The sequence below is a fragment of the Sorghum bicolor genome, chromosome 9 (assembly GCF_000003195.3).
Source record: "Sorghum bicolor cultivar BTx623 chromosome 9, Sorghum_bicolor_NCBIv3, whole genome shotgun sequence".
In the NCBI taxonomy this organism is placed as follows: Eukaryota; Viridiplantae; Streptophyta; class Magnoliopsida; order Poales; family Poaceae; genus Sorghum; species Sorghum bicolor.
The window spans coordinates 157,111-169,692 of NC_012878.2; the positions used below are offsets into that span (position 1 = coordinate 157,111).

The 12,582-nt window shown below is 41.6% G+C and overlaps 3 protein-coding genes across 3 annotated transcripts; all 3 read left to right on the forward strand.

The window, feature by feature from the left end:
* On the forward strand, positions 1,407–4,518 carry LOC8066585 (charged multivesicular body protein 5). The gene is made up of 8 exons (XM_002439046.2): positions 1,407–1,645; positions 1,822–1,988; positions 2,085–2,236; positions 2,798–2,891; positions 2,991–3,062; positions 3,201–3,312; positions 3,469–3,605; positions 4,117–4,518. The coding sequence occupies exons 2-8, from the start codon at positions 1,920–1,922 to the stop codon at positions 4,165–4,167; spliced, it is 687 nt and encodes a 228-aa protein (XP_002439091.1). The 5' UTR covers positions 1,407–1,645; positions 1,822–1,919; the 3' UTR covers positions 4,168–4,518.
* On the forward strand, positions 5,999–8,996 carry LOC8065277 (photosynthetic NDH subunit of lumenal location 5, chloroplastic). Its single transcript, XM_002439047.2, has 7 exons — positions 5,999–6,157; positions 6,249–6,428; positions 7,098–7,248; positions 7,351–7,439; positions 8,127–8,181; positions 8,268–8,353; positions 8,497–8,996. The coding sequence occupies exons 1-7, from the start codon at positions 6,122–6,124 to the stop codon at positions 8,647–8,649; spliced, it is 750 nt and encodes a 249-aa protein (XP_002439092.1). The 5' UTR covers positions 5,999–6,121; the 3' UTR covers positions 8,650–8,996.
* Positions 9,690–10,526, forward strand: LOC8065278 (zein-beta). Its single transcript, XM_002439048.2, has one exon. It carries the CDS (start codon positions 9,805–9,807, stop codon positions 10,381–10,383), a length of 579 nt encoding a protein of 192 aa, XP_002439093.1. The 5' UTR covers positions 9,690–9,804; the 3' UTR covers positions 10,384–10,526.

Below are 12,582 nucleotides of genomic sequence, written 5' to 3' on the forward strand. Positions count from 1 at the left end.
CAAAACAGTGAGTATCTCTAAGGCCAGTCTCAATGCATAGTTTCATGACACAGTTACCAAGACTATAAACTAGGTAACCGAGCCACAAGAGTTTCATGGGGATAAAACTCCTCTCTCATCTGATGAAACTCCTTCATTTAATGACTCTGCCAAGTCAGCAATTTTGCTTACGTGGCACCTTATTTAATGTGCATGACACTCTCATGAAACATGCATTGAGACTGACCTAAGCTACCCCCGAAGCCTCGGTACTTGACCTCACAAACAAAGTACATACCAAGGAAGAATAAACATATGAATACATTTCAATCCATAATGATCGTCTATACATTGGTGTTAGTTATTTACCATATTATTCATCAAATCATAGAATTTTTATTGCCATATCAAGATAAGAATTGCATATATATATTTTTATTTGCTGGATAAACACGTTTGTATTGCACGTAACTTCCTTGTTCGTTTGGCTGATAAGCCACTGTTGGCTGATTTGTTGTGAGAGAAAACATCGCTGAATGACTAACAAATTCGGTTGATAAGCTGAAGCAAATAGACGTTTTCCTCAACCCATCAACCCTTACTACCACCCATACTAGCTATTTGCCATCTCTCATCTAGGTTGAAGTTGTAAAGCCTTCACTGACTTAGCATAACTCGGCCTAGTGGACCGAGTTCGAGACGTGGGTGTAGCTTGCCATGCACATTTTGCTAGTCTTAGAATAGATATAGACAATAGCTACATATGTGTTGGTTACAGTTTGTCATACTATAAGATTAATTATTTACTGCAACTAACATTTACTGTAAAACTTATAGTTTAATTAAAATAATATGGGTGAAAGTTCAATTAAAATCGACAAACTATAATAAGTTAATAAGAACTAGTCCTTTTTGTCCCAAAACAAATATCATTTCACATGTCATCAAATATATCAAGTTTAAACCAAATATATACAGAAATGAACTATAGAAATGAACTATAGTAATACTAATGAAATGCCAAATAATAATTCTAGTGACCACACCCACACAATTTAAAGGCTCCACTGCAAGGTAGGCACGCGTCACGTCTCTAAGTTAACGATGGGGATGTCCCGATACCTACGGTTTCTTTTCTAGTGTAATTAAATAAATTAAATATACATTTTTCCTCATTTTTTTATTTAATTCATTTAGTTACATCATAGAAGAACCGCGGGTAGTCGTTTGGAGCATCGTCCCTATCATTACTCTAAAGAGTGTTTGGCACTACTCCACAAACTCTGCTCTATAAACTTCACCGTGGAGTAGCTTCACAAAAAACTGAAGTTTGTGAATTAACTCTTAAAATACTCTCACAACTCTATTCTTTTTATCGAAGGGTGGAGCTTTAAAAAAAAGTCTAACCGCCGTCCCCGTCTTGCCCGCCGGCCTCCCGAATCCCCTGGGGCTCCTGCTCCTCCATCTGTGGGATTCCTCCTGCTCCTAGAGATTGCAAGTCAGATCAGGCTACCGGTCCGCCGTCCGCCGGATCCCTTTGATTCTCCGCCCGATTCCGATTCCACCCATACCCTTTCTGGGTTTTGGGTTTGGGTTTGGGTTTGGGCCGGGGTCGGGACCGGCAGCCGGAACTGTGAGAGAAGCGTCCCGATCCCGACGAGGTCAGGTCAGGAGAAATTTCCCCTCTGCGTCCGAAGCGAAGCTAACCAACCCAAAAAATATTAACTGCACGGAAATTTCCTCTCCCCTGCTCCCTCCCTTGCGTTGCGCGTTCCTCTTCTTCCTTCCTTGATACTACGATCGATTCCAACTTCTTTATTAGCCTTATATTATTACTATCAGTCAATCCTGAGAAATTGGATTGGGGATCGCATCGCATCCAAATCCGATACACAACAAGCCAAGCGAGAGGCCGCCTGCCCACCTTCCGGCGCGGCGACATGAAGAAGATCTTCGGCGCCAAGAAGAACAAGGACCCGCCGCCCACCATCCAGGACGCAACCGACAGAGTATGTATCATCCACCCAAAACAAAGTTCCTTGCAATTCAGCAATCCCTATTCAGATTTCAGCATATATATCAATCTAATCGATTCCTCCTCGCAGATCACCAAGCGCGGCGACACCGTCGATGAAAAGATCAAGAAGCTCGACGCTGAGCTCGCGCGCTACAAGGAGCAGATCAAGAAGACGCGCCCAGGCCCCGCGCAGGAAGCCGTCAAGGCACGAGCCATGAGGGTCCTCAAGCAGCGCAGGATGTGAGCCACCCATCCCCCATCCCCCGTCCCCTCCTCCTCTCTGCCCCTTATCTTGCTCTCTCTCTCTCTCTCGACTAGTGGATTACCAATTACTAGAATTACGGTGACTACTTTACCACATACATGAGCCAGCCAAGCCTACCTACTTGCATCTACTCATCTTTTAGTTAACTGCTTTGGATTATGCTGAATCAATTAATGCATTCCATAAACATTCAACTGGTGTATTACTTGATACACACATTTTAGTAATCATAATCCTATTTCTATGGATAGTATATACTGGCATACCAGTATAAATAAATATCTATATAAATTGATTTTCTGAGGTGTGGTCATGCCAATTTTTCAAACAACAAACATATCAAATGCGTTATGACTCAACGGAGTTGAGTAGCGACAATTTTCTTCTAGGCTGGGCGGAAATGGAATTGCTTTTATACCCACCCCCTTAGTACATTCTTTTAGATTTTCAGAAAAAAAGAATTTTTAGAGAATCTTCCGTCCGTCAATGGATACTAACTCCTATCTTCACCCTCTGTTGTTATATTTTCCTTGCAGGTACGAGGGGCAGCGTGATATGCTCTACAACCAAACATATAACCTTGACCAAGTTGCTTTTGCCGCAGAGGGACTTAAAGATGCACAGCAAACTGTATGCCTCCAGTGTTACCTAACAAAAACCTTGATTTTTGTTGCTACTTTCCCTTCTAGAATCCTATAGGCTTACATTCAAGTGCTTTTCATTGGACAGATGACTGCAATGAAGGCTGCCAATAAAGAGCTCAAAGGGATGATGAAAACTGTCAAGCTCGAAGATATTGATGTACGTTATTTAGCATTCTTACTCTTAACAGAGTCATCTTGCTTTCAGTATTCACACCTTACATGCATTTCCAATTTGTTGCTTATTTTCCTGTTTGATTGATGTTGCATCTGAATATATACCTCCTATGATCCATAGAGCATGCAAGATGAGATGATGGATCTTATGGATGTGAGCAACGAAATACAAGAAACTCTTGGCAGAAGCTACAATGTTCCTGATGACATCGATGAGGAAGAACTTATGGGAGGTATGGTTCAATCATATTGGCAGTTTGATTCTCTTCGATAATAATTTGCGAATGCCATGTATTTTCTCAAACTGCATACATTGCTACAAAGTTTATGAAGAAGAACCAACTCATTTCTCTATCTGCTATCCTCATTTGGTCTCTTGGAAAATGCAGAGCTCGATGCTTTGGAAGCTGACATGGACTTTGAATCAGAGTCAGTCCCATCTTACCTCCAACCAGACCAAGAATCTGAACTCAACTTGCCTGCTGCACCAACTGGCCATGCAGCAGTCCCAGCAAATCAGCAGCAGGTAGTGGAATTTTTCTTTGATTTTAGTGCTGCTTTTCATACTTATACCATGGCAGTTATTTGGTTTTCTTTATCTTTGCTATGTGCACTAACCACCAATTAGCTCCTAGAACAATATCAAAGCCTATTGCAACATGGGGCCATGCTTTTAAATTTTATTATTATTTCTATAAAAAAATGAGCATGTTTCAACTTTATCCCAGTGATCAACAGAGAAGAAAAATGTGACAAGGAGAAGATAAAAAAAATTGAAACTCTTATATCTTTTTTGGGTGGTGGTTTATAAGGTAGAAAAAGGGTTACTTGAATTCCAATTGAACATGGATGCAATGAGCATCCACATCTGACCAACTTAGCTAGGTTCAGCTCTGTCATAGTTACGAGCATGGAAAAATCTTACGTTTGGATTCTTTTCCAGTGAGCTTGGAATTGCCTGCAGTGGCATATAATTCTCCATGGTTGATCCATAGTAATAATTTTTTTTTCTTGTTTTTCATTCCCTTTTGGTGCAGGAGGATGAGCTAGGGTTGCCGACAGTACCACAAGCTTCCATTCGTACCTAGTTAAACAGAATCACGTTTCTTGGAGTGAATGATGTAAAGAGAGTCGTATGATATCTACAATTGGATGTAAAATGTTCTTATGTACCGCACCACTGATTTTTTTGCCACTTCACTTGTGGACGGTGTAAATGTGATTGAATTGAATTGGTTGGGACATAATAAGATCCTCCTTGTATTTGGTGGTGGAGGGCTGTGCTCTGCCCTACATGGTTGTACATACATATGAGGATCTGTTGGCATCCATTTTGCTTTTCATGCTGTGCATTGTCTGCACTGATTGGGTTTAGCGAAGTACAATATGATTTGTTGTACATGTACAGCATATGACAATGCCTGTTCAAAAGTTTAGCATCATCTATATCTGTCAATGATAAAATAGCACAGGGCTCTGCCGGCCTAGTTCTGCAAGGGCAAGGATTGTAGGTTGCACAGTGTGCCCTCTCCTCACACACGAACGCTCCCTACATACAGATACAGTAGTAGCAGAGATGCTGTTATTTGTTTGGTTCGCACTCACAGGCCTTTATTTGCTTTCATGGCGACAGTACTAGCTTTGTAACAATGATAACGTGCATTGCAGCCCTTCAATGCTGGTCATAGTGAATTCAAGAACAGGACATGTTTGAGTGTCATGCCTACAGCATGAACCGTTGCAACAACTGGACTCGCTAATCTTGCGGTTTCAGCTAAACTTCACATTACCACAACCTCGTACCCTATGTTGGCAATATACATATAGCAAACATATCTGGAAAGCTAATGGTACAATCCATAAAGGAGCTAGGGGAGAAAACAAAAACTAGCTATATTTACATCTTCTTAAGCAAGCACAAATATTCATTGCTCAAATGAGTCGTGAAAGTTAGACACTCAATCTAGTCCTGCTCTGGCTACTTTCATTATACTGCTACATGGGAACCAACGTATCAAAATTTGCAAAGTTTCACTCCTGATTTAAGCCTAATAAGATTTAGTGCATTTAGAAACAGACAAAGAATAAGAGGACGATAGAATCCTCGATGTTCAAATAGACCTGATAATTGAGATTGAGTTTCTCTCTCTCTCTCTATACTACTCCCTCTATTGTAAATTATAAGACATTTTAAAATTTTAAATTGTTTGCTATACCCTTAGATATATACTATGTCTAAATACATACAATAATAACATACCTAGAAAAGTAAAAATGTCTTATAGTTTGAAACACAAGGTACTAGCCTGGTCGCTTAAGCTTATCTGTCGAATATGTCAATCATTTGGCAGTGTTTTTTTCTCATAATCAGCGAACAGTACTTTCAGCTATGACTTTTTAGCACAACTAATAGAGCCATATGTGTCAATATAGTATCGGTGCACCAAATATCTAACTGAGGCTAGAGCCTTATTTAGTTTTCAAAATTTTTTAAGATTCTTCGTCACATCAAATCTTACGGCATATGTATGGAGCATTAAATATAAAATAAAAAATAACTAATGCATAATTTACTTGTAATTTGCGAAATGAATTTTTTGAGTCTAGTTAGTTCATGGCTGGACGATAATTACCAAATACAAACGAAATTGCTACAGTAGCCAAACATAAAATTTTTCAGAAACTAAACAAAGCCTAGGTTGAAAAAAAGAATGTCGAAAGGACGCATTTGGATCAGGCAGAATGGCTGATAAGCCATGACTGAAAGTATTGTTCACTGATTTGATGTTAAAGAAAAATACGGTCGAATGACTTACAGATTCCACAGTCAAGCAAATAGGGTAGCACAATAGTTAGAACTGCAAGGCCCCAAACATAATTTCCATGATATGTGGGGGTTCATATGTAAGAGATATTTTTGGCTATCTTCCCATTTGGCCTTTCTTATCTATCCGTCGGCAACGGAGTGGAGTGCAGAGTCTCTTCCCCATCCCATTCCCATCTCCTCCTCCTCCTAAACCCTCCTCCTCTCCGTCTCCTCCAATGGCGGCGGCGGCTGCCACCTCCTTCGCCACCCTCGTAAGCCGAGGCGCCCCCTCCTCCGCCTCCTCTTTGTCCACCATCTTCCAACCCTTCAATCACCTGACGGACCCTCTCGTGTTGCTTGCAGGCCGTCGCGCGCTCGGCGGGGCAGCGGTCCCTCCTCGCCTCCAAGGCCGCCCCCTCGCCGCTCCTCTCCCTCCGCAGCGCCGGCCTCCCCTCGCAGGCCGTCTCCTTCTCCGGGGGCCTCGCGGCGTCGACCTCCCACAGCCGAGCGCGCTTCGCAACATCCGCCAGCGCCGAGCCCAAGGTACCATCTTTAAGCTGCTGTGTTCCTTCTCTCTCTCTCTCTCTCTCTCTCTCTCTCTCTCTCTCTCTCTCTCTCTCTCTCTCTCTCTCTCTTCTTTAATTAATCTATAGTATCTATCTATCTATCTATAGCGGCTGAAGTGGATACCGGGCCTGCGGTAAAGTTTGCATCTTTTTCCATTCTACTATTCTATTTTACAAAGGGGAGGGAGGTTTTTCCTTTAATATAAGGAGGCTAATTTGTAATCCTGGCAACTTAGACAGCTTTTGGACATTCCATCTGCCTTAGATGTCAACCTTCCCGCTATCCACTTTATTAAATTGGACTTACTCCTTTAGTTCAATGGGCATGCTAAATTAAAGTCACCACTAAAATTTCTGGGGACACAAGTTCTAATTGCAGCACATCATCAAGGATTTGTTAAGATAAAACGATTGAATCTTCAGACACTAGGAGGCCTTGAGTGGCCTGTAGTTGTCAGCATTATACCCACATTAGCCATTGCTTGTGCGAGGATGCAGATGCTCAATTGTATTTAACTCAAACTGTGGGTTAGGCAATTTTGTGGTTGCATCCAGTTAATATATGCAAAATACTCCTACCTATGTTACCTCAGTGTGTAATTATGGCAGGATACCTATGTTGATTTGTCTATTGTGCCTCTTGCAGGAAGCAGACCTTCAGTCTAAAATCACAAACAAGGTGTACTTTGACATAAGCATTGGGAACCCTGTGGGGAAGAATGTTGGGAGGATTGTCATCGGCCTATATGGGGATGATGTTCCACAAACAGCGGAGAACTTCCGTGCTCTTTGCACTGGTACGAGGGATTGCTGGACTACCATTTTGCTTGTTGTGCAGTCTTATTAGTTTGAGTATTGCCTTGTCCAGAAGAGAAACATAACAAGGTCCACTTTTGCAGGAGAGAAAGGGTTTGGATACAAGGGATCCAGTTTCCACCGTGTTATCAGCGACTTCATGATTCAGGGCGGAGATTTTGACAAGGGCAACGTATGTGTTCACTGGCTATCACTATGCACTTGGATATATATTTTTTTCCGCTGTGCATATTCAGTGCAGAGAAATTAAAGAATATCTGCATGCTAATGTGCTGATATGTTCTATCAAAAGAATGGATGATTTTTTAGCTTACTTTTTGTTCTACAAGTGTAACTGTTTTATCTTATTGATTATTCTGCTAAGTATTCTCGTTTTGGGATTAGTGAATTGAATTTACACAAGTTCAGAGTGGTTTATGCCAGACATTTAATTGGTGAACAAAAATAGGAATTATCCAACTCCTACATAGGTTTCTTGATAGTCTACTAGTTTTGTGTCATACAGTCACCTTTGTGACGCTGCTAAAATCTTGTCATAGTACATTATGTCCATGATTTATTTGTCTTTATACATACATGCATTTTGCAATTAGTATCTTAACTCATAAAATTAGAAGTGATTGGCATCTAGTCTTGTTTTCCAAACTTATGCACACATTTTCCATGTGTGACTTTATGAGGTCCAACTGGCAGTATATGGTTGGGACACTGAATTCTTTGTGTACAGTCTGGCAGATTGGTTTTTAAAAGACTACATAAAAGATTGGTTTTGTGCCTGAACAGTTGAACAAAGAGAAACTGAATTGGAGGATGCAGCTTTCAAGTTTTGCATGTGATTAACTAGAAGTTACATTTGCAGGGTACCGGTGGGAAAAGCATATATGGACGCACCTTCAAAGATGAGAACTTCAAATGTATGCTCTACATCTGAAACAGTAGTGATGTGCTGTGTGGTTTCTAACCATGCTAATCCTGATGGCATGCTGTTTTCATGCTTTAGTGGTTCACACTGGACCTGGAGTGGTCAGCATGGCTAATGCTGGACCGAACACCAACGGCAGCCAGTTTTTCATTTGCACTGTCAAGGTAATCTCGTACCTTGTTTAACTACCAGAAAAGTGGACCTTTTTGTTGCCTCTGCTACTTCGACAATTTATGTTTCAACCAGTCTCTCATGTACTAGCTCCAAAACTAACCTGCAACTGGTATGACTGGTGCCTTGGATGCAGACACCTTGGTTGGACGGAAGGCATGTTGTGTTTGGCCAGGTCCTGGAAGGGATGGACATCGTAAAGTTGATCGAGTCACAGGAGACTGACAGAGGTGACCGCCCGAAGAAGAAAGTAGTCATCAGCGAGTGTGGGGAGCTTCCAGTGGTTTAAGTGTTGCTCATCTGTTGTCCGTCTTACCTCGGATGGATGGTGATATCTCCCCCTGAGTTTACTGGTTCTGATGCTATGACCTTGTCTTGCTATCTCTATGCTAGTTATAGAGATATTCAAGTAAGATCCCAAATCTGAGGCATACTGTTGCTGCTCGGCTGGAATAAATGTGCTACTTTCCCCTTGCCCAGTTTAGGGAAAGGGTTTTGTTCACGAAGTCACCCTGTAACCTTGTATGTTTCATACTCGGAATGAAGGTTCAGGGAAATCATGATACAAAAATATTCTGTTGCATTGCATGCAAGAGCTGTTGATCGTCCAGAGCAATGTATATGGCCTGTTTGGTTTATGCCCAAATTTGCCATACCTAACTTTTGGCAAACTGTAGCAAAGTTTAGCAAGAACATGAGTCTATGATGTGAGGGACGGTGCTAAGAAAATACGGTGTGTCATAGTTACAGCAACGAACTAAACACACTTGACTTGTGCCATGGCAAGTTGTGATCACGAACCAAATAGGCCTTACCCCTTACGTGCAAACCGATAAAGTCATGTGGAGTGGCAATCATTCCAAGGTATTCTACTAACAACCAGCACAACATTACAAACTTGGTTTCACCAAGGCCTGAACTCACAGTACACTACCTTCACATGTAGAGTGAATGGGTGATGAGTCATGCATGCTGATTTGTCAAGGTGTGCATGAACTGATGGTGATGAGTCATGCTGATGTGTGAAGCAATACTGCTCAGCGTAGCCCAATTTATCTCAACAAAAAAACAAACAAACACACACGTATGCCATTACAAAGTTAGCTTCACAAGCGTATGAATAATTCAGTGACAATCCTTGACATGTAAAGTTGATTTTCATATGTGCTGACAGGAAGCTCAATGATCTATTTATACATCCAAATCCATGTAAAAAGGCACTTGTATTTCCACGTCATGCAATGCAACGACATTCCAAAAATCATCAGTTGCAGATGCTGCAGAATGCAGCAAACCATGGATCATCTATAAATAGCTCCCACATATGCACTACTACTCTATCATCAGATCCCACATCAAGATCAGAGACACTACTACTGCACCAAACTAATTAAGCAAGCAAAGCAGAGCCGTAGAGAGGATCGTCCAACAGATCAGGTGTAGCATGAAGATGGTCATCGTTCTCGCCGTGTGCCTGGCTCTGTCAGCTGCCAGCGCCTCTGCTCTGCAGATGCCCGGGATGGGGCTGCAGGACTTGTATGGCGCCGGCGCCCTGATGACGATGATGGGCGCCGGCGGCGGGCTGTACCCCTGCGCCGAGTACCTGAGGCAGCCGCAGTGCAGCCCGGTGGCGGCGCCCTTCTACGCCCTTCGTGAGCAGACAATGTGGCAGCCAAACTTCATCTGCCAGCCTCTCCGACAGCAGTGCTGCCAGCAGATGAGGATGATGGACATGCAGTCACGGTGCCAGGCCATGTGCGGCGTGGTGCAGTCCGTCGTGCAGCAGCTGCAGATGACGATGCAGCTCCAGGGCGTCGCCGCCGCCAGCAGCCTGCTGTACCAGCCAGCTCTGGTGCAGCAATGGCAGCAGCTGCTGCCGGCAGCTCAGGCCCTCACCCCCTTGGCCATGGCGGTGGCGCAGGTTGCGCAGAACATGCCGGCCATGTGTGGACTCTACCAGCTGCCCAGCTACTGCACCACCCCCTGTGCCACCTCCGCCGCCATTCCGCCCTACTACTATTGATGATTCTCCCTGGCCTGTTTGGAAGATCCGCTTCTCTCTACTGCAGTAATAAGACGTCACACATTATCATGTGTGGTGTGACCAATAATATATATATATGCATGATCATTGATCATAATAAAGTTTTGGTTCTAAAGAATCTACTTAATTTCTCCATCCCAAATTATAAGGCATTCTAAAAATCTTGGAGAGTTAAATTATTTCAAGTTTGACCAAATTTATAGAAAGAATTATAAAGATTTATAAGATCAAGTGGATATACTATAAAAATATAATCAATGAAGAACCAAATGATAATTAGTATCTATGTTGTACACCACCTCACTTGACTTGGTCAACACGTACGTTGTCTTAATCTTCATTCATCTGGTACTTTTCTCCATATCTATGTACGATGTGGATAAATCAAAATTTCTCTAGTCGGGCATGTAGATATTTCAAAATCTATGTTTAGGCTCAAAGTATAAGTATGCATCCGTGGTGCTTCCATAGAATGACAGATAATGCGTGAATGTCATAGGTAGCATGTTGAGATCAACAATTCACTGGCATAAGTGGTGCTTACATAGTATGTTTGAAAAGACTTAGGGTGACAAGGGATATTGGTACATGTGGATATTACTACTTCTGATCCACATGTCCCTCCCTCTTGGGGTGCTCAACATATCCTCTCGCCATAGCTCTAAGCTTGCTACCCGCTCATTGTGTTCATAGATGAAGAGTGTGTTAGCATCACTATCGATGTCGACGTAAGGGAAACGGACAAACACATCTCCAAAGACCGTGCTTACATTTGATGGCTTTTATGCAATGACCTAGTGAAGAAACGTGCTCCGACTGGGTGAGGCTACAAAGAAATCACAAAAGGTATATCGACTTCTGATATATGAGGTGGAATTGATCCACTAATTCTCCGATGCATATGCGTGAGAGCTTAGCAAGTTGTATAAGTCATTTTTCTTCGAGAAGCATGCCACAAGAAAAAAAATCATAGCATGACTGATATTAAGGTAGAGTGGTATGGGTAGCATGTTTGAGATCAACAACCTGCTGGCATTATAGTGGCGATTCCATAGTAGGGTTGAAAAGGTTTGAGCCTTCGAGGTACCAATGGATGTTGGTTTTTGGTGAGATGGTGCCAACAAATGGCTGCTTGAGGTAGAAGGGCCTCCAATTGACATGAGCAGAATTATGATAACCTAATGATGGTTTAGGATAAAAAAAGGAGCCAATTATGAATTTGCAAGAGAAGATAAAAAATCGTTAAAAAATTTAAATTTACAAGAGGGGCAAGGAACTGAACAATCTGTAGAAGACTTGGATATATAGTAGTTTTATTGAGGAATGGAGAATAAAATTGTCCGGTCTTGAGATTTAGCCTTAGTAAAAAAATGCACGGCCAGGTAACAGGGAAGCTAGGGGAGAACTGGAGAAGAGAATGAGAGTCAAAGAATTTGTTGATGATAGTTGTATAGAGTTCATGCAGATGGAAGTGATAGAAGTAGATAAAGAGAGGAAATTAGAATCAAAGACAAACAAAACTATTTACAAAAAAACATTCTCAAACAAAAAATAAAATAACAGAAAAATCTATGCAATTTGCATGGATAACCTTATTATACAACCAGATTTTTTAATTTCTCCTAATGATATGGGGTTCTCCTAACTACTTTAACTAATTTGAGTCTGATTTCATTCGCAGTGGACGGAACTGGAGTATAGTGCGTGATATGGTATGAGATGGAGCGGTGTCTTTTTCTCCTTTTTGTACTCTATTCTTCCAAAGAAGCTTTACAACAACCAGACTTGGGTTGCAATGGCCCATGCGGTCGATCTGTCCACCGTTGGTTTGTTTAATCCAACGGATTATACACAAACTAAATCAACACATGGTGCATATACCATGGTATAGGGTATAGAAGGTTCATTTCCATTTAGGCCTTGTTTAGTTCAAAAAAGAAAGTTTTTAGGTACTGTAGTATATTTATAAATTATAACTATAGTAATTATAGTCTAATCATAAACTAATTAAGCTTAAAAGATTTATCTCACAAAATATATGTAAACTATGTAATTAGTTATTTTTTAATCTATATCTAATGTTCTATATATGTGTCTAAATATTCGATGTGATGGGACGAAAAGTTTTTGAGTGAAAACTAAACAGGACTCCGCTGAACCTACCAGCCATCCAGTGAT

Bases quoted from the DNA above. Each gene is read 5' to 3' on its own strand.
- LOC8066585 (XM_002439046.2), top strand. From the start codon at position 1,920: ATGAAGAAGATCTTCGGCGCCAAGAAGAACAAGGACCCGCCGCCCACC. The intron at 2,892-2,990 runs GTATGCCTCCAG...TTCATTGGACAG, and splicing joins TTAAAGATGCACAGCAAACT to ATGACTGCAATGAAGGCTGC. The intron at 3,313-3,468 runs GTATGGTTCAAT...TGGAAAATGCAG, and splicing joins TGAGGAAGAACTTATGGGAG to AGCTCGATGCTTTGGAAGCT.
- LOC8065277 (XM_002439047.2), top strand. From the start codon at position 6,122: ATGGCGGCGGCGGCTGCCACCTCCTTCGCCACCCTC. The intron at 7,440-8,126 runs GTATGTGTTCAC...TTACATTTGCAG, and splicing joins GAGATTTTGACAAGGGCAAC to GGTACCGGTGGGAAAAGCAT. The intron at 8,182-8,267 runs GTATGCTCTACA...TTCATGCTTTAG, and splicing joins CAAAGATGAGAACTTCAAAT to TGGTTCACACTGGACCTGGA.
- LOC8065278 (XM_002439048.2), top strand. From the start codon at position 9,805: ATGAAGATGGTCATCGTTCTCGCCGTGTGCCTGGCTCTGTCAGCTGCC.